The sequence below is a fragment of the Scyliorhinus torazame genome, chromosome 6 (assembly GCF_047496885.1).
Source record: "Scyliorhinus torazame isolate Kashiwa2021f chromosome 6, sScyTor2.1, whole genome shotgun sequence".
NCBI lineage: Eukaryota > Metazoa > Chordata > Chondrichthyes > Carcharhiniformes > Scyliorhinidae > Scyliorhinus > Scyliorhinus torazame.
The window spans coordinates 20,380,326-20,401,808 of NC_092712.1; the positions used below are offsets into that span (position 1 = coordinate 20,380,326).

The following is a 21,483-nucleotide window of genomic DNA, read 5'->3' on the forward strand; positions in this document are numbered from 1 at the left end:
CTCCATGAACGAATAAAAAAACAACACTCAAGATGTTAACTGTATTTCATTTTGCCAGACCTGCTGCGTTTTTCCAGTATTTTCTGTTTCAATGTCAGATTTCCAGCATCAGCAATGGTTCATCTGGATTCCTTTTTATTCATTAGTTCTCAGGGTGCACGTGATACCGAAGCCACATATATATTGCCAATTGCTAGTTGCCCATAGAGGTGATGGTAAGCCTAGCACTGAACCAGTTTGAGACCTTGGACTAAATTTACTGACCCACTCAGCAGCCCGCCACCCAACACCTATCCTGCCCCAAACTTGCTACCCCCCTCCCACCTTCAGATAAGGTCTATGGCATAAAGACCTTCCCAGCCAGAGGCTAATTTAGGCCTTTAAATAGTCGCTTATCCTACTGCTGCTGGTTGAATACTGCCCATGTTGGAGGCCAAGTTGCAAATACTGCTGGTTTGCCAATGACCTACCATGGGAGTGTCCTTCACTCATAGGCACACTGTGTCCAATTGAGGGTTTAGGTGGGATGAGGGGCAATGGAAATAATGCCCTGGTCTTTGCATTTGACCCCTTACCTCCCACCCTGCTGGCATCTCTCTCTCCCTATGACCCCCATCTCAAGCCCAAGGGGTGGCATAGTGGTTCGCACTGCTGCCTCACAGCACCGGGACCCGGGTTCAATCCCCAGCTTGGGTCACTATTTGTCTGAAGTCCATACGTTCTCCCCATGTCTGTGTAGGTTTCCTACGGGTTCTCCGGTTTCCTCCCACCAGTCCTGAAAGACGTGCTGTTAGGTGAATTGAACATTCAGAATTCTCCCTCAGTGTACCCAAACAGGCGCCAAAAAAATAACTAGGGGCTTTTCACAGTAACTTCACTGCAGTGTTAATGTAAGCCTACTTGTGACAATAAAGATTATTATTATATATTATTACTTACCTCCCTCCAGGGAGCCACTGACATCCCCTCTCCATCCCGTAACCCTCGACTCTCCTGTCAATGAAAAATCAGCCTGACTCGGCCTTGAATATATTCAATGACCCAGCCTCAGGGGAAGACAATTCCAAGGCGCAATGATCATCTGAGAAGTAAAATTCCTCCTCACCTCAGTCTGAGATGAAAAATAAACATTTTAAAATCGGTTTCGCATTTCTAGACTCCCCGCTCGAGGGGGAACATTCTCTCAGCATCCACCCTGTGGATGACCCCTCAGAATCTTACAGGTTTCAATCACCTTTCATTCTTCTAACATCCTATGAGTCTACACCCAACCGTTCCTTGTAAGACAACACCTTCATCCCAGGAATCAGCAAAATGAACTTTCTCTGACTGACTTTCAGTGCAATTATATCCCTCCTTAGGTATGCTTAGCAAATCCCTGCACATTACTCCAGATATGGGGCGGAATTCTCCGTTTCGGCAGTTAAGTGCCGACGCCGGTGTGGGAACCGTGGTGTTTCACGACTGGCAAATCGGCGCCAACCCCTCACCGATTCCGGTACTGATGAGGGACTAGCACCAGTGCCACGGGAAACGCCCGTGGATCGCGGCAAAAACGGCTGGAGAATGGCCAGGTCCCAGGCCGCGCATGCGCAAGGCTGACGACCTGCACCGGTCGCGTCGTACAATATAGCGCCGGCTGTGCGCATAACCTAACCCGCATACTGCGACCCCACAGCTCACCCCCTGGCCATTCCCTGGCCACCCCCCACGAGTCCCCCGGTCCTAGCAGATCCCCCCCGCCCCCCCCCCTGGCCAGTGGCACAGATCCCGGCCGAGTGTGGCAGCACTGGACACAATCCGCAGCCGGCATGCGGCTCAGACCACACGTTTCCCGCGCCGTCGGAAACCAGACCCATTGGGGGTGGAGCATTGCGGGTGGGCCGGCCGATGAGGCGCCAACGGCATTGCGACTGCACGCGGCGCGCATCACGATGATGCTGGTTTGGAGAGGCTGGGAATCGCAAACGAACGTCAAACCAGCGCTGGCCCCGATTCCGGCATCATAATAGATTCTCCGCCTGATCGCCGAGCACGATTTTTGCGCTGGGCAATGGAGAATCCCGCCCATGGTCTCACTAATGCCTTGTACAGCTCCATGCACCCTGCAATAAAGGCCACCGTACCATTTACCTTCATTGCTTGCTATAACCACAAGCACCTCCCACCCTTTGTGTCCCTTTCACAACTTGCAATCCAACCTCTCTGTGTGTGATCTACAAATTCAGTGACCACACATTTCAGTTCTTTCATCAAAATGATTAATATAATAATAATCTTTATTATTGTCACAAGTAGGCCTACGTTAACACTGCAATGAAGTTACTGTGAAAATCCCCTAGTCGCCACATTCCGGCACCTGTTCAGGTACACTGAGGGAGAATTCAGAATGTCCAATTCACCTAACAAGCACGTCTTTCGGGACTTGTGGGTGGAAACCGGAGCACCAGGGGGAATCCCACGCAGACACAGGGAGAACGTGCAGACTCCAGACAGACAGTGACCCAAACAGGAATTGATCCTGGGATGCTGGCGCTGTGAAGCAATAGTGCTGACCACTGTGCTACCGTGCTACCCATAGAGATAGCCAACTCTTAACTTCATTATAGCTAACATTGTCTCTGTGATAATGAGTTACCCCCGACACCATGTACTCTCATCTTGTGTAACACTTCATATGACACCTTCTTGAATACTTTTGAAAATCTAAATGCACCGTGTCTGCTGGTTATCCATTATCCACACTTACTTATTCAAATAACTTAATGCAATTTCTCTTTCATATTGACAAGGCATAATTGTATTAATACTATTTTCTAAATTTTCTATTATTACTTCCTTAATAATGGATCCAAGTATTTTCCCGATGATAGATATTAGGTTTATAGGCCTCTATTTTCCTTCTTTCTATCATATGAGATCTCTACAACCCATATTAAAGCAAGCATAGAACATAGATAGAACATTACAGTGCAGTACAGGCCCTTCGGCCCTCGATGTTGCGCCGACCTGTGAAACCACTCTAAAGCCCATCTACACTATTCCCTTATCGTCCATATGTCTATCCAATGTCCATTTGAATGCCCTTAGTGTTGGCGAGTCCACTACTGTTGCAGGCAGGGCATTCCACGCCCTTACTACTCTCTGAGTAAAGAACCTACCTCTGACATCTATCATATCTATCTCCCCTCAATTTAAATCTATGTCCCCTCGTGCTGGACATCACCATCTGAGGAAGAAGGCTCTCACTGTCCACCCTATCCAATCCTCTGATCATCTTGTATGTCTCAAATAAGTCACCTCTTAACCTTCTTCTCTCTAACACAAACAGCCTCAAGTCCCTCAGCCTTCCCTCATAAGATCTTCCCTCCATACCAGGCAACATTCTGGTAAATCTCCTCTGCACCCTTTCCAATGCTTCCACATCCTTCCTATAATACGGCGACCAGAATTGCAAGCAATACTCCAAATGCGGCCGCACCAGAGTTTTGTACAGCTGCAACATGACCTCATGGCTCCGAAACTCAATCCCTCTACCAATAAAAGCTAACATACCGTACGCCTTCTTAACAACCCTCTCAACCTTGGTGGCAACTTTCAGTGATCTATGTACATGGACACCGAGATCTCTCTGCTCATCCACGCTGCCAAGAATCTTACCATTAGCCCAGTGCTCTGTCTTCCTGTTATTCCTTCCAAAATGAATCACCTCACACTTTTCTGCATTAAACTCCATTTGCCACCTCTCAGCCCAGCGCTGCAGCTTATCTATGTCCCTCTGTAACTTGTAACATCCTTCCACACTGTCCACAATTCCACCGACTTTAGTGTAATCTGCAAATTTACTCACCCATCCTTCTACGCCCTCCTCCAGGTCATTTATAAAAATGACAAACAGCAGTGGCCCAAAAACAGATCCTTGTGGTACACCACTAGTAACTGGACTCCAGTCTGAACATTTCTCATCAACCAACACCCTTTCTCGTCTTCCAGCTAGCCAACTTCTGATCCAAACTGCTAAATCATCCTGAATCCCATGCCTCCGTATTTTCTGTAGTAGCTTACCATGGGGAACCTTATCAAATGCTTTACTGAAATCCATATACACCACATCAACTGCTTTACCCTCATCCACCTGTTTGGTCACCTTCTCAAAGAACTCAATAAGGTTTGTGAGGCACGACCTACCCTTCACAAAACAGTGTTGACTATCTCTAATCAAATTATTCCTTTCCAGATGATTATACATCCTATCTCTTATAAACCTTTCCAAGATTTTGCCCACAACAGAAGTAAGGCTCACTGGTCTATAGTTACCGGGGTTGTCTCTACTCCCCTTCTTGAACAAGGGGACAACATTTGCTATCCTCCAGTCTTCTGGCACTTTTCCTGTAGACAAAGATGACTTAAAGATCAAAGCCAAAGACTCAGCAATCTCCTCCCTAGCTTCCCAGAGAATCCTAGAATAAATCCTATCCGGCCCAGGGGATTTATCTATTTTCACACTTTCCAGAATTGCTAGCACCTCCTCCTTATGAACCTCAAGCCCTTCTAGTCTAGTAGCCTGAATCTCAGTATTCTCCTCGACAACATTGTCTTTTTCCTGTGTGAGTACTGACAAAAAATATTCATTTAGCACCTCTCCTATCTCCTCGGACTCCAAGCACAACTTCCCACTACTGTCCTTGACTGGCCCTACTCTTACCCTAGTCATTTGTTTATTCCTGACATATCTATAGAAAGCTTTAGGGTTATCCTTGATCCTACCTGCCAAAGACTTCTCATGTTCCCTCCTGGCTCTTCTTAGCTCTCTCTTTAGGTCATTCCTAGCTAACTTGTAACTCTTGAGCGCCCTAACTGAACCTTCATGTCTCATCTTTACATAAGCCTCCTTCTTCCTCTTGACAAGTGTTTTGACTGCTTTAGTAAACCACGGTTCCCTTGCTCGACCACTTCCTCCCTGCCTGACAAGTACATACTTATCAAGGACACGCAGTAGCTGTTCCTTGAACAAGCTCCACATTTCCATTGTGCCCATCCCCTGCAGTTTTCCTCTCCATCCGATGCAGCGTAAGTCTTGCCTCATCGCATCATAATTGCCTTTCCCCCAGATATCACTAAAGTAAACGTAATCAAATTGTGGTCACTGTCACCAAAGTGCTCACCTACCTCCAAATCTAACACATGTCCTGTTTCATTACCCAGTACCAAATCCAATATGGCCTCGCCTCTCGTTGGCCTACTTACATACTGTGTCAGGAAACCCTCCTGCACACATTGGACAAAAGCGGACCCATCTAAAGTACTCAAACTACAGCGTTTCCAGTCGATATTTGGAAAGTTAAAGTCCCCCATAACAACTACTCTGTTGCTTTCGCTCCTCATTTTTATAAATGACCTGGAGGAGGGCGAGGAAGGATAGGTTAGTAAATTTACAAATGACACTAAAGTCGGTGGAGTTGTGGACTGTGCGGAAGGATGTTACAAGTTACAGAGGGACATAGATAAGCTGCAGCGCTGGGCTGAGAGGTGGCAAATGGAGTTTAGTGCAGAAAAGTGTGAGGTGATTCATTTTGGAAGGAATAACAGGAAGACAGAGCACTGGGCTAATGGTAAGATTCTTGGCAGTGTGGATGAGCAGAGAGATCTCGGTGTCCATGTACATCGATTCCTGAAAGTTGCTACCCAGGTTGAGAGGGTTGTTAAGAAGGCGTACGGTGTGTTAGCTTTTATTGGTAGAGGGATTGAGTTTCGGAGCCATGAGGTCGTGTTGCAGCTGTATAAAACTCTGGTGCGGCCACATTTGGAGTATTGCTTGCAATTCTGGTCGCCGCATTATATGAAGGATGTGGAAGCATTGGAAAGCGTGCAGAGGAGATTTACCAGAATGTTGCCTGGTATGGAGGGAAGATCTTATGAGGAAAGGCTGAGGGACTTGAGGCTGTTTTTGTTAGAGAGAAGAAGGTTAAGAGGTGACTTATTTGAGACATACAAGATGATCAGAGGATTGGATAGGGTGGACAGTGAGAGCCTTTTTCCTCGGATGGTGATGTCTAGCACGAGGGGACATAGCTTTAAATTGAGGGGTGATAGATATAGGACAGATGTCAGAGGTAGGTTCTTTACTCAGAGAGTAGTAAGGGCGTGGAATGCCCTGCCTGCAACAGTAGTGAACTCGCCAACACTAAAGGCATTCAAATGGTCATTGGATAGACATATGGACGATAAGGGAATAGTGTAGATGGGCTTTAGAGTGGTTTCACAGGTCGGCGCAACATCGAGGGCCGAAGGGCCTGTACTGCGCTGTAATGTTCTATGTTCTAAGTAAGTCAGAGAAATAGTAAGGGAGCCAACTTCAGGAACTGCAGCTAATGGCAAAACTGCAAGAGATATACTGGTTAAACCAAAGAGGAAAATAATAAACACGCAAAGAAAGCATCGGTACTGGGGGCTAGGTTAGGAGGTACAGCTAAAATTTCTATTTACAAATGGACAGAGTGTAACGAATAAACTAGGTGAGCTGCAGCCGCAAATGCAAACTGAAGATTATGATGTAGTAGCGATTACAGAGACATGGGACGGGAATCCACAGGGGTGGAGCGAATCCCGCCCTGCCTCCCCGATGCCGGCTGCCGTATTTTCCGGCGCCGTTTTTCGTGCGGGGTCGGGATTCCCGCCATGCCGGTCGGGGGCCTTTGGCAGCGCCCCCCCCCCCCGGCGATTCTCCGGGCCCCGATGGGCCGAGCGGCAGTCCATTTTTGGCCAGTCCCGCTGGTGTGAATCACTCAACTCGCGTACCGGCGGGACCTGGCAGGTAAGTTGGTGGGGGCAGTCTCCGGGGGGGCAAGGGGGGGATCCAACCCCGGGAGGGCACACACGGTGGCCTGGCCCACGGTCAGGGCCCACCGATCTGCAGGCGGGCTTGTTCCATGGGGGCACTTCTTCTTTCCGCGCCGATCGCTGTAGGCCTCCGCCATGGCCGGCGCAGAGAAGAGAACCCCCGCGCATGCGCCAAAATACGCCGGTCTGCGCATGTGCGGAACCACGCCAGCGGTTCCGCGCATGCGCGAGATCACGCCGGCCCTTTGGCGCATGCGCGAACCCGCACTGTCCCTTCGGCGCCGGCTGGAGTGGTGCCATCCACTCCACCGTCCACCTAGTCCCCAAAAGTGCGAAGAATTACGCACTTTCGTGGGCTGTTGACGCCTGAGTGGTTGGCCCCCGTTCTCCTGCCGGCTTGGGGACTTTGTCCCAGAAGGGAGAATCCCAGCCATAGCTTCAGGATGGTCAGGACTGGGAACTAAACATGCCTAAACAGGAGGGACAGGGAAGATGGCAGAGGAGGCGGAGTAGCCTTACTGATTCGAAATACTATCACCTCAGTGGTGAAGGAGGATAAATTGAAGGGGAAGCATTCAGTGGAGATTATATGGGTGGAACTGAGGGAAAAAACGACGGCTTAAAACTGTAATGGGTGTTGTGTATCGAGCCCCGGTAGCAGCTCTGAAGTGTTAGATTGTATAAGTGCAGAAATTAGGCAAGTGTTTAGCAAAGGCAGAGTAGTATTATTGAGGAATTTTAACTTACACATAGATTGGGAAATGCAGACAAGCACCTATGAGAAAGGCAGTAAATTTCTGGAATGTGTCCGGGATAGTTACTTCCAGCAATATGTTCCACTATTTTTTCAAATATCATAAAAAGTGACTCTACCTCCTTTCCTTCAAGTTTTGGGAGGGCCTGCATATCCCCACTAGGTTCTGTTCTCGGGTTAAGCTCCCGTCCAGCTCTTGGCAGCTCCCTTTTCATTTCAGTGCCTTAAGCTGGAACTCTCTTTCTTTTGCTTTTTCCTCTCGCTCTAATTCCAATCTCCTCGGGCGGGATTCCCCGACCCTCCGCCGGGTAGGGGAATCGTCGGGGGGCAGTGTGAATCCCACCCCAGCCAGCTGCCGAATTCTCCGGCGCCGGAGATTTGGCGGCGGCGGGAATCGCGCTGGTCGGCGGGCACCCCCCGGCAATTCTCCGGCCCACAATGGGCCGAAGTCCCGCCCGTTCTATGCAGCGTAATTGGAGTTGGTCCCTTACCGGCGGGACCTGGTGGCATGGGCAGGCTCCGGAGTCCTGGGGTGGGGGGGTGGGGGGGGTTCGGGGCGATCTGGCTCTGGGGGGTGCCCCCATGGTGGCCTGGCCCGCGCATCCGTGGACCCGCGCCGGCCGGCGGAGTCCCTTCGGCCCCGGCTGGCGCGGCGCCAAAGGCCTTCCACGCCGGCCAGCGGGGCGCAAACCACTCCAGCACCGGCCTAGCCCCTGAAGGTGCGGAGCGGCCCGACGGCGGAGTGGTTCCCGCCACTCCATCACGCCGGGACCCCCCGCCCCACTGGGTACGGGAGAATCCCACCCCTCATTTCAATTTCTATTTGAAAGGCTCTTTCTTTGTGCTGAATCTGCAATGCTCTTTTCTTTCCCGCATCTCCATTTCTTTTTCTATTCTTTTTAATTCCCTCTCATGCTTGAGATGCAACAAAATTCTCTCAATTTCCCCACCAGAAAATTTCTTTGCTGTGACACTACTTGCACCATTTGCACATGGACTCTCCTTATTTCTAACAGACCCAAGCACTCAACTAATATATCATATACATCTACCTTCTTAGCTTGAGCTGGCCTCTCTACTCTTAATTCATTTGCCAATTCAATTAGCTTGTTTTTTCAAAGCCCTTGTAAATAAACCAAAGGCACGTCCTCCACCTGAAGAAAAGCCGTAGCAGCTTCCACAGCCATCCTTTTATACTATTACAAACTTGGTGCCTCTTTACTTCATACTGTACCCAAAACGTCACTGTCGACTGTTCCAAAGATCAGAGAACAACAAAGAACAAAGAACACAGAAATGTACAGCACAGGAACAGGCCCTTCGGCCCTCCAAGCCCGTGCCGACCATACTGCCCGACTAAACTACAATCTTCTACACTTCCTGGGTCCGTATCCTTCTATTCCCATCCTATTCATATATTTGTCAAGATGCCCCTTAAATGTCCCTATCGTCCCTGCCTCCACTACCTCCTCCGGTAGTGAGTTCCAGGCACCCACTACCCTCTGCGTAAAAAACTTGCCTCGTACATCTACTCTAAACTTTGCCCCTCTCACCTTAAACCTATGCCCCCTAGTAATTGACCCCTCTACCCTGGGGAAAAGCCTCTGACTATCCACTCTGTCTATGCCCCTCATAATTTTGTATACCTCTATCAGGTCGCCCCTCAACCTCCTTCGTTCCAGTGAGAACAAACCGAGTTTATTCAATCGCTCCTCATAGCTTATGCCCTCCATACCAGGCAACATTCTGGTAAATCTCTTCTGCACCCTCTGTAAAGCCTCCACATCCTTCTGGTAGTGTGGCGACCAGAATTGAACACTATACTCCAAGTGTGGCCTAACTAAGGTTCTATACAGCTGCAACATGACTTGCCAATTCTTATACTCAATGCCCCGGCCAATGAAGGCAAGCATGCCGTATGCCTTCTTGACTACCTTCTCCACCTGTGTAGCCCCTTTCATTGATCTGTGGACCTGTACTCCTAGATCTCTTTGACTTTCAATACTCTTGAGGGTTCTACCATTCACTGTATATTCCCTACCTGCATTAGCCCTTCCAAAATGCATTACCTCACATTTGTCCAGGTTAAACTCCATCTGCCATCTCTCCGCCCAAGTCTCCAGACAATCTAAATCCTGCTGTATCCTCAGACAGTCCTCATCGCTATCCGCAATTCCACCAACCTTTGTGTCGTCTGCAAACTTACTAATCAGACCAGTTACATTTTCCTCCAAATCATTTATATATACTACAAAGAGCAAAGGTCCCAGCACTGATCCCTGTGGAACACCACTGGTCACAGCCCTCCAATTAGAAAAGCATCCCTCCATTGCTACCCTCTGCCTTCTATGGCCTAGCCAGTTCTGTATCCACCTTGCCAGTTCACCCCTGATCCCGTGTGACTTCACCTTTTGTACTAGTCTACCATGAGGGACCTTGTCAAAGGCCTTACTGAAGTCCATATAGACAACATCTACTGCCCTACCTGCATCAATCATCTTAGTGACCTCCTCGAAAAACTCGATCAAGTTAGTGAGACACGACCTCCCCTTCACAAAACCGTGCTGCCTCTCACTAATACGTCCATTTGCTTCCAAATGGGAGTAGATCCTGTCTCGAAGAATTCTCTCCAGTAATTTCCCTACCACTGAAGTAAGGCTCACCGGCCTGTAGTTCCCGGGATTATCCCTGCCACCCTTCTTAAACAGAGGAACAACATTGGCTATTCTCCAGTCCTCCGGGACATCCCCTGAAGACAGCGAGGATCCAAAGATTTCTGTCAAGGCCTCAGCAATTTCCTCTCCAGCCTCCTTCAGTATTCTGGGGTAGATCCCATCCGGCCCTGGGGACTTATCTACCTTAATATTTTTTAAGACACCCAACACCTCGTCTTTTTGGATCACAATGTGACCCAGGCTATCTACACCCCCTTCTCCAGACTCAACATCTACCAATTCCTTCTCTTTGGTGAATACTGATGCAAAGTATTCATTTAGTACCTCGCCCATTTCCTCTGGCTCCACACATAGATTCCCTTGCCTATCCTTCAGTGGGCCAACCCTTTCCCTGGCTACCCTCTTGCTTTTTATGTAAGTGTAAAAAGCCTTGGGATTTTCCTTAACCCTATTTGCCAATGACTTTTCATGACCCCTTCTAGCCCTCCTGACTCCCTGCTTAAGTTCCTTCCTACTTTCCTTATATGCCACACAGGCTTCGTCTGTTCCCAGCCTTTTAGCCCTGACAAATGCCTCCTTTTTCTTTTTGACGAGGCCTACAATATCATTCGTCATCCAAGGTTCCCGAAAATTGCCGTATTTGTCTTTCTTCCTCACAGGAACATGCCTGTCCTGTATTCCTATCAACTGACACTTGAAAGCCTCCCACATGTCAGATGTTGATTTGCCCTCAAACATCCGCCCCCAATCTATGCTCTTCAGTTCCCGCCTAATATTGTTATAATTAGCCTTCCCCCAATTTAGCACATTCATCCTCGGACCACTCTTATCCTTGTCCACCAGTACTTTAAAACTTACTGAATTGTGGTCACTGTTACCGAAATGCTCCCCTACTGAAACATCTACCACCTGGCCGGGCTCATTCCCCAATACCAGGTCCAGTACCGCCTCTTCCCTAGTTGGACTGTTTACATATTGTTTTAAGAAGCCCTCCTGGATGCTCCTTACAAACTCTGCCCCGTCTAAGCCCCTGGCACTAAGTGAGTCCCAGTCAATATTGGGGAAGTTGAAGTCTCCCATCACCACAACCCTGTTGTTTTTACTCTTTTCCAAAATCTGTCTACCTATCTGCTCCTCTATCTCCCGCTGGCTGTTGGGAGGCCTGTAGTATACCCCCAACATTGTGACTGCACCCTTCTTATTCCTGATCTCTACCCATATAGCCTCACTGCCCTCTGAGGTGTCCTCTCGCTGTATAGCTGTGATACTCTCCTGAACAAGTAGCGCAACTCCGCCTCCCCTTTTACATCCCCCTCTATCCCGCCTGAAACATCTAAATCCTGGAACGTTTAGCTGCCAATCCTGCCCTTCCCTCAACCAGGTCTCTGTAATGGCAACAACATCATAGTTCCAAGTACTAATCCAAGCTCTAAGTTCATCTGCCTTACCCGTAATGCTCCTTGCATTAAAACATATGCACTTCAGGCCACCAGACCCGCTGTGTTCAGCAACTTCTCCCCGTCTGCTCTGCCTCAGAGCCACACTGTCCATATTCCCTAGTTCTCCCTCAACGCTCTCACCTTCTGACCTATTGCTCCCGTGCCCACCCCCCTGCCATACTAGTTTAAACCCTCCCGTGTGACACTAGCAAATCTCGCGGCCAGGATATTTATGCCTCTCCGGTTTAGATGCAACCCGTCCATCTTATACAGGTCACACCTGCCCCGGAAGAGCTCCCAGTGGTCCAGATAACCGAAACCCTCCCTCCTACACCAGCTGTTTAGCCACGTGTTTGTCTGCTCTATCTTCCTATTTCTAGCCTCACTGGCACGTGGCACAGGGAGTAATCCCGAGATTACAACCCTCGAGGTCCTGTCTTTTAACTTTCTGCCTAGCTCCCTGAACTCCTGCTGCAGGACCTCATGCCTCTTCCTGCCTATGTCGTTAGTACCAATATGTACAACGACCTCTACCTGTTTGCCCTCCCCCTTCAGGATTCCCTCTACCCGTTCGGAGACATCCTGGACCCTGGCACCAGGGAGGCAACATACCATCCTGGAGTCTCTTTCACGTCCACAGAAGCGCCTATCTGTTCCCCTGACTATAGAGTCCCCTATAACTATTACTCTTCTGCGCTTTGACCCTCCCTTCTGAACATCAGAGCCAGCCGTGGTGCCACTGCTCTGGCTGCTGCTGTTTTCCCCTGATAGGCTATCCCCCCCGACAGTATCCAAAGGGGTATACCTGTTCGAGAGGGGGACAACCACAGGGGATTCCTGCACTGACTGCCTGCCCTTTCTGGTGGTCACCCATTTCTCTGCCTGCACCTTGGGTGTGACCACACTTACATAACTGCGATCTATGACGCTTTCCGCCACCTGCATGCTCCTAAGTGCATCCAATTGCTGCTCCAACCGAACCATGCGGTCTGTGAGGAGCTGCAGTTGGGTGCACTTTCTGCAGATGAAGCCATCCAGGACTCTGCCCCCAAAGTGTGTTACGACAACCCAGGCTGGTGCGCAGTCAATTCCAGCCCCCTTTGACCCAGAGTCACTACACAATTGAAGTTAACTCTTAATTTTTACAAAATACCCAAAGTCTTTGGCCTTTGGCTGCTCAATAATTACAGTCACCAGGTTTGTAAATTTAAACACAATTAATTTTTATTAATAACAATAACTATTATTAAATGGACAACAAATACAACTGGTTAACTATTATCTCATTCCTAATTTCCCCCCTTTTTAACTCGCCTCACCCTCTACACGCGCACACAAGACAGACAAACACAGGGGAAAGAGGGGTGTAAATTAAAACAATACGAAAATTAAAAGGATGAAAGTCTCTGTTTCAGGTGGACGACTTACAGTTGGATTCTTTTAGCTTAGGCCTCCTGTTGGATGAGGTATTTTCTTTCAGTCTGGAATGGTTTTCACTGTAGATTCATCAGGATCTCAAGGTTTCTCTGCAGAATCGGAAGCAGCAGGCAGGGAGCATTCTTTGAGAGAGAGAGTGAGAGCAATGCACAGCTTCTTCTCTCAGTGTCCATGTGCCTTTCTGTTTCCTGGGCCACCAGCCAATCAATTGAACCAAACCCCTCCAATCTGTCGGGTGCCAGCAGGTCTGGGTTCTTCTATACAAAAGCTAAATCTTCACAGCACAGCGTAATATTTTGTAACTTTTGAGTTCCTAACTTCCTCTGTTTAATTTAAATGTATATGTCTATTAAACAACTATGGATCAAAAATCATAACGTCAAAGTAATATAAATGGAAAATAAGAGAATAAACAAGAAGGGCCCTTACAAGGAATCTCCATTTCACCATTTCTTTTCTCTTTAGATTTCCCTTAATTTACTTCTAATTTAAAAGCATTAGTCTGATTATCATATCTAATGGATAACCCACTTCTTGCAAGCAGATTAGTCTGGCTTATGTTGAAAGCAGAAGTGTGAGGGTTTGAAATGGACCTGGTTCCTATTCCAGATGTTTTGCATTGTATCACCTGACATGACTCAACCAATGTTATTGAGAATAATTATTCATTGCATTATTTTTATTCTTTGTCTGGTAGCTGCGAAACCTGACGTCTGCCCACTTCCATTTGATGTGCCAAGTAAGTTTCAGGATAAGTAACAAAGGCTACTTTTACTTAAAATTGATAAGGTACAAGAGCCACATGGAATGTGTCCAAGGGTACTGCCAAAGGACTGGGGATTGTGAATGTTACACCCATTTCCAAAAAGGGGTGCAAGGAGATAACTGGAACCTACAGACCAGTCAGTTTGATTTCAGTGGCAGGGAAAACTCTGGAAGCCTTAGTTAGGGACAAAACCAATAGTCACTTAGACAAGTGTAGGATAGTTAATGAAAGTCAGCCTGGATTTCTTAAGGAAAAATCATGTCTAACTAGCTTGCTGGAGTTTTTTGACATGATAACAGAGGGACAGGTAGTATTGAGGAAGCAGGCGGGCTGCAGAAGGACTTGGACAGGCTAGGAGAGTGGGCAAAGAAGTATCAGATGGAGTACAATGTGGAAAAGTGTGAGGTTATGCACTTTGGAAAGAGAAATGGAAGCATAGACTATTTTCTAAATGGGGAGATGCTTAGGAAATCAGAAGCACAAAGGGACTTGGGAGTTCTTGTTCACAATTCTCTGAAGGCTAATGTGCAGGTTCAGTCGGCAGTTAGGAAGACAAATGCAATGTTAGCATTCATGTCGAGAGGGTGAGAATACAAGACCAGGGATGTACCTCTGAGGCTATATGGGGCTCTGGTTAGACCCCATTTGGAGTATTGTGAGCAGTTTTGTATCTAAGGAAGGATATGCTGGCCTTGGAAAGGGTCCAGAGGAGGTTCACAAGAATGATCCCTGGAATGAAGCTTGGCGTATGAGGAACAGTTGAGGACTTGAGGTCTGTACTCGGAGTTTAAAAGGATGAGGGGTGGATCTTATTGAAACTTACAGGATACTGCGAGGCCTGGATAGAGAGGACGTGGAGAGGATGTTTCCGCTTGTAGGAAAAACTAGAAGCAGACCATGTCAGACTAAAGGTTTGTGTGATGGGCTGGGCTGTGTTCACGACTCTCTGACGTCCCTTCCGGTCTTGTGCCGAGCAGTTGCTATACCAGGCTGTGATGCAGCCAGATAGGATACTTTCTATGGTACATCTGTAAAAGCTGGTCAGAGTCAGTGTGGACATGCCGAATTTCCTCAGTTTCCTGAGGAAGTATAGGCGCTGTTGTGCTTTCTTAGTGGTAGAATCGACATGGGTGGAGCAGGAGAGATTTTTGGAATTTGAAGCTGTTAACCATCTCCACTTCGGCACCATTGATGCAAACAGAGGTGTTACAGTACTTTGCTTCCTGAAGTCAAATGACCAGCTCTTTAGTATTGTTGGCATTGAGGGAGAGATTGTTGTCGTTAGGCCACTGCACTAGGTTCTCTATCTTCCTCCTGTATTATTCTGACTCGTCGATGTTTGAGATCTGACCCACTATATTCATCAGCAAACCTGTAGAGCGTTGGAGCCAAATTTTGCCTTGAAGTTGTATGTGTATAGGGAGTATAGCAAGGGGCTAAGTACGCAGCCTTGCGGGGCCCTGAAGGACGATCGTGGAGGAAGGGTTGTTGTTTATTCTTACTGAATGTCGTCTATGGGTCAGAAAGTTGAGGATCCAGTATGTATGTAAATCATTGAACAAGGCAGGGCATGTTGAGTGAGCAGCTAATAAAGCATATAGTATCTTGAATTTTTTAACTAGATGCACTAAGTATAAGAGGAAGGAGGTAATTTGTTGAACTTGTATAAGACACGAGTTGGGCTCATTTGAAATACTGCATCCAGTTCCAGGTGCCATACTTGAAGAAGATGTGAAGACATTGGAGGGAATACAGAGGAGTATTACAAGAATGATTCCAGGGATAATGAACTATAGCTATGAGGATAGATTGGAGAGGTTGGGCCGGTTTTCCTCGGAGAACAGAAGTCTGAGAGAAGACTTGATAGAGGCATGCAAGATCCTGAGGAGTATAGGCAGGGTAATTTGTGAGAACTGTTCCCTCTCAATACAGCTTCAAGACTAGAGGGCACCGATTCAAAATAATTGGCAAAAGAAGCAAAAGTGATGTGAGGATTTTATTTGCTGAGTGGGAGGTTGGTGTTTGAAACAAACTTCGTAAGAGGGTGGTGAAGGCAGGTTTTAAAATATATATATTTATGGGGAATATTGTTTTATTCTGTAAAGAAGGATGTGTGGCTGTTTAGTGTAAATAATACAATTAAGCTGGAGAAAGGTTAATGAAGTCAGCTTGTGTGGGAGAATTGAAAGATGAAAAGAGTAAAAATGTTAAACGTATGCATTTGCAATGAAGCTAGGGTCAAGTCATTTATAAGTAACAAAGTAAAGTTTAAAATTTTGCATTTGGAGAGAAAGAGGGACTTGATTTTTTTCAACTGTTAAATTTCAAAAGGAAGTACGGCTTTTACAGCTTGCAAAGGTTTCATATGTAAGTAAGTGAAGTTTATTAAATTTTCTTTGACACAAAAGGGAAAAATATAGGAAAAACATGAAAGAGATTTATATTTTGGGAAATGAAAACAGGATAATTAAGGAAAGAGTTGTGTTGGTTGTGCAGGGAAGAACTCCTGGGAATAGCTCTGTGCTGGGAAAAGTTACAAAGTTTGAATCAGCCATCTATTCAAACCAGAGAAGTCTTGGGTTTCAGAAAGCAGATTTGTTGCTGATGTTTCTTGGATTTCCACAGCAGAGTTGATGCGGGGTTGAGGTTTTTTGAGGAATGTATTGTAACATTAATTTTAACTGTGGGTGGAACTTTCTGGTTTTCTTTAAAAGTGTTTTCTCCGGCAGGAAAAGCAGAGATAAGCCACTGGCTGCCTTGCTGGGTTTATCTGCCATATTTCTGAATGCTTTAAAAGAAAATTGAAGAGGTGAATCTCATGGCATCATGCCAGCAACTTCAGCTCCTAACAGATCAGGTCACCTTTCTTTTTAAAGTGCACCCAAATTTTTTTTTAAATGAAGCCCCCTTTTGGGCACAAAAGCTCCCCCACATTAAATCTCTCCATGGACACTGGACTGTCCCCATGGACACACTCCTACCAAAAGCAAGCCCAAAGGAAGCACTGTGGCCATCCCCCTGGCACTGCTGCCATGAAACTGCTTGGGTGCTGCCCCTGCCACTGCCCATGCATGGTCACTGGAGGTGCCGGGGCATTTCTGGGGGCAGTGCCAGGGTACTGCCCAGAATGACACTCTTCACCATGAGGGCCGTACTTCCCAACATGGTTATGATACAGCGAGGAGTCTCACTAAGTATATGTTAATGTATTAGAATGGGGCTCCCATGACTATATGGCAGAAACCCCCATTACGCCACTGGCGGGGACGGGGATCGAACAATTAAGTGGGGTATTGCTGTCGACTCCAGTTTTTATTTTGTTCTCTGTTTAATGACAGCTGGCCCGTTTCCACCTTCGGTCTCTTATACTATCCCTTGGATTGATCAGGAAGAGGAGGCCAGGAAAAGACTACAGAGGACTGAGGAAATTGATGATTATTGTAAACGTTTCCGTAAGTTATAGAAACAGAATATTCTTCAAACTGCAAGATATTTATTTATGTTTTTAACTTTGTAATAGTTAAGAGCACCATTTGTGTTGGGTTTGTAGCATTGATCTGTGCAAAGAGCAAAGAACAAAGAAAAGTACAGCACAGGAACAGGCCCTTCGGCCCTCCAAGCCTGTGCCGGCCATGCTGCCCATCGAAACTAAAATCTTCTACATTTTCGGGGTCCGTTTTCCCCTCTATTCTCATCCCATTCATGTATTTGTCAAGATGCCCCTTAAACGTCACTATTGTCCCTGCTTCCACCACCTTCTCCGGCAGCGAGTTCCAAGCACCTACTACCCTCTGTGTAAAAAACTTGCCTCGTACATCTCCTCTAAACCTTGCCCCTCGCACCTTAAACCTATGTCCCCCTAGTATTAACCCCTCAACCCTGGGAAAAAGTCTCTGACTATCCACTCTGTCTATGCCCCTCATAATTTTGTAGACCTCTATCAGGTCGCCCCTCAACCTCCGTCGTTCCAGTGAGAACAAACCGAGTTTATTCAACCGCTCCTCATAGCTAATGCCCTCCATACCAGGCAACATCCTGGTAAATCTCTTCTGCACCCTCTCTAAAGCCACCACATCCTTCTGGTAGTGTGGCGACCAGAATTGAACACTATACTCCAAGTGTGGCCTAACTAAGGTTCTATACAGTGCAAATAGGTCATTAGTGACCAAATTTCATCTACAGTGTTGTGTATCTCTGCACGGATGAAGCCAAACCTGCTGAGTGTTTCAAGCACTTTCTGTTTTAATTTAATAGTAATTACAATAGCTTTGGTCTATTTAGTGTCTTCAGCAGCGTAAAATATCCTAAGACACTTCAAAATTTAAAACTCCTCATGGCTCCAGAATAGCTTGAAGTGAGAGGGTAGGATCCAATTGTTTTGGTCCAAATAGATGAAACTTGCATGTCTGAGGGAGTGGGGTGTAAGGCAGTACTCGCAACCGTACTAGGAAAGAGGGAACTGTGGGGGTCGATATAAACTGCCTTGATTCCCCAATTCTCTGCCCTTACATTTGGAAATATTTCAATCCTCTGTCAACTCGCACAGCAAACCCAAGCGAAGGTGGAAATCAAAGGGTTGGTTTACTTTTAGAACAAAGAAAGAACAAAGAAAATTACAGCACAGGAACAAGCCCTTCGGCCCTCCCAGCCTGCGCCGATCCAGATCCTTTATCTAAACCTGTCACATATTTTCCAAGGATCTACTTCTCTCTGTTCCCCGCCCGTTCATATATCTGTCTAGATGCATCTTAAATGATGCTATTGTGCCCGCCTCCACCACTTCCGCAGGCAAAGCGTTCCAGGCACCCACCACCCTCTGTGTAAAAAACTTTCCACGCACATCGCCCTTAAACTTTCCCCCTCTCACCTTGAAATCGTGACCCCTTGTAATTGACACCCCCACTCTTGGAAAAAGCTTGTTGCTATCCACCCTGTCCATACCTCTCATAATTTTGTAGACCTAAATCAGGTCCCCCCTCAACCTCCGTCTTTCCAATGAAAACAATCCTAATCTACTCAACTTTCTTCATAGCTAGCACCCTCCACACCAGGCAACATCCTGGTGAACTTCCTCTGCACCCTCTCTAAAGCATCCACATCCTTCTGGTAGTGTGGCGACCAGAACTGAACGCAGTATTCCAAATGTGGCCGAACCAAAGTCCTATACAACTGTAACATGATCTGCCGACTCTTGTACTCAATACCCCGTCCGATGAAGGCAAGCATGCTTTATGCCTTCTTGACCACTCTATCGACCTGCGTTGCCACCTTCTGGGTACAATGGACCTGAACTCCCAGATCTCTCTGTACATCAATTTTCCCCAGGACTCTTCCATTGACCGTATAGTCCGCTCTTGAATTAGATCTTCCAAAATGCATCACCTCGCATTTGCCTGGATTGAACTCCATCTGCCATTTCTCTGCCCAACTCTCCAATCTATTTATATTTTGCTGTATTCTCTGACAGTCCTCCTCGCTATCTGCAACTCCACCAATCTTAGTATCATCTGCAAACTTGCTAATCAGACCACCTATACCTTCGTCCAGATCATTTATGTATATCACAAACAACAGTGGTCCGAGCACGGATCCCTGTGGAACACCACTAGTCACCTTTCTCCATTTTGAGACACTCCCTTCCGCCACTACTCTCTGTCTCCTCTTGCCCAGCCAGTTCTTTATCCATCTAGCTAGTACACCCTGAACCCCATACGACTTCACTTTTTCCATCAACCTGCCATGGAAACTTTATCAAACGCCTTACTGAAGTACATGTATATGACATCTACAGCCCTTCCCTCATCAATTAACATTGTCACTTCCTCAAAGAATTCTATTAGGTTTGTAAGACATGACCTTCCCTGCACAAAACCATGCTGCCTATCACTGATAAGCCCATTTTCTTCCAAATGTGAATAGATCCTATCCCTCAGTATCTTCTCCAGCAGCTTCCCTACCACTGATGTCAGGCTGACGGGTCTATAATTACCTGGATTATCCCTGCTACCCTTCTTAAACAAAGGGCCAACATTAGCAATTCTCCAGTCCTCCGGGACCTCACCCGTGCTCAAGGATGCTGCAAAGATATCTGTTAAGGCCCCAGCTATTTCTTCCCTCAGTAACCTGGGATAGATCCCATCCGGACCTGGGGACTTTTCCACCTTACTGCCTTTTAGAATACCCAAAACTTCCCCCTTCCTTATGCCGACTTGTCATAGAGTATTTAAACACCCATCCTTAGCCTCAACATCCGTCATGTCCCTCTCCTTGATGAATACCGATGCAAAGTACTCATTAAGAATCTCACCCATTTCCTTTGACTCCACACATAAATTCCCTCTTTTGTCATTGAGTGGGCCAATCCTTTGTCTAGTTACCCTCTTGCTCCTTATAAACGAATAAAAGGCTTTGGGATTTTCCTTAACCCTGTTAGCCAAATATATTTCATGACCCCTTTTAGCCCTCTTTATTGCGCATTTGAGATTTGTCCTACTTTCCCGATATTCCTCCAAAGCTTCATCAGATTTAAGTCGCCTAGATCTTATGTATGCTTCCTTTTTCATCTTAGCTAGTCTCACAATTCCACCCGTCATCCATGGTTCCCTAATCTTGCCATTTCTATCCCTCATTTTCACAGGGACATGTCTGTCCTGCACTCTAATCAACCTTTCCTTAAAAGACTCCCACATTTCAAATGTGGATTTACCCTTAAAGAGCTGCTCCCAATCCACAATCCCTAGCTCCTGACGAATTTTGTTATACTTCGCCTTTCACCAATTTAGCACTCTTTCTTTAGGACCACTCTCGTCTTTGTCCATGAGTATCCTAAAACTTACGGAATTGTGATCGCTATTCCCAAAGTAATCATCGACTGAAACTTTAACTGGCCGGGATCATTCACCAATACCAGGTCCAGTATGGCCCCTTCGCGAGTTGGACTGTTTACATACTGCTCTAAAAAACTCCTGGATGCTCCTTACAAATTCTGCTCCATCTATGCCTCCAAAACTACATGAGTCCCATTCAATGTTGGGGAAGTTAAAATCTCCCAACACGACCACCCTATTGCGCCTACATTTTTCTATAATCTGTCTACATATTTGTACCTCTACTTCACGCTCACTTTTGGGAGGCTTGTAGTAAAGTCCCAACAATGTTACTACACCCTTCCTATTTCTTAGCTCTACCCATATTGCCTCAGTGCTCGAATCCTCCATTGTGCCCTCCTTAATCACAGTTGTGATATCATCTCTGACCAGTAATGCAACTCCTCCACCCCTTTAACTCCCTCTCCATCCCTCCTGAAGCATCTATTCCCTGGGATATTTAGTTGCCAGTCTTGCCCTTCCCTCAACCAAGTCTCAGTAATCCCAATTACATCATATTCCCAGGTACTAATCCAAGCCCTAAGTTCATCTGCTTTACCTGCTACACTTCTCGCATTGAAACAAATGCACCTCAGACCACCTGTCCCTTTGCGTTCATCATCTCTTCCCTGTCTACTCTTCCCCTTAGTCACATTGAGTTCATTATCTAGTACCTTACTGGCTTTAGTTGCTGCCTCTTTACTGA

General features: G+C 46.8%; 1 protein-coding gene across 3 annotated transcripts in view; it reads left to right on the forward strand.

Annotated features, from left to right (window-relative positions):
• The window catches only part of LOC140424704 (uncharacterized), a 337,233-nt gene that overhangs the window by 260,402 nt on the left and 55,348 nt on the right, over positions 1–21,483 (forward strand). For all 3 annotated transcript variants that reach the window (XM_072508002.1, XM_072508001.1, XM_072508000.1), the window contains 2 exons: positions 13,843–13,884; positions 17,250–17,363. In XM_072508002.1, coding sequence (XP_072364103.1) covers positions 13,843–13,884; positions 17,250–17,363 — 156 coding nt within the window. The remainder of the gene's footprint in view (positions 1–13,842; positions 13,885–17,249; positions 17,364–21,483) is intronic.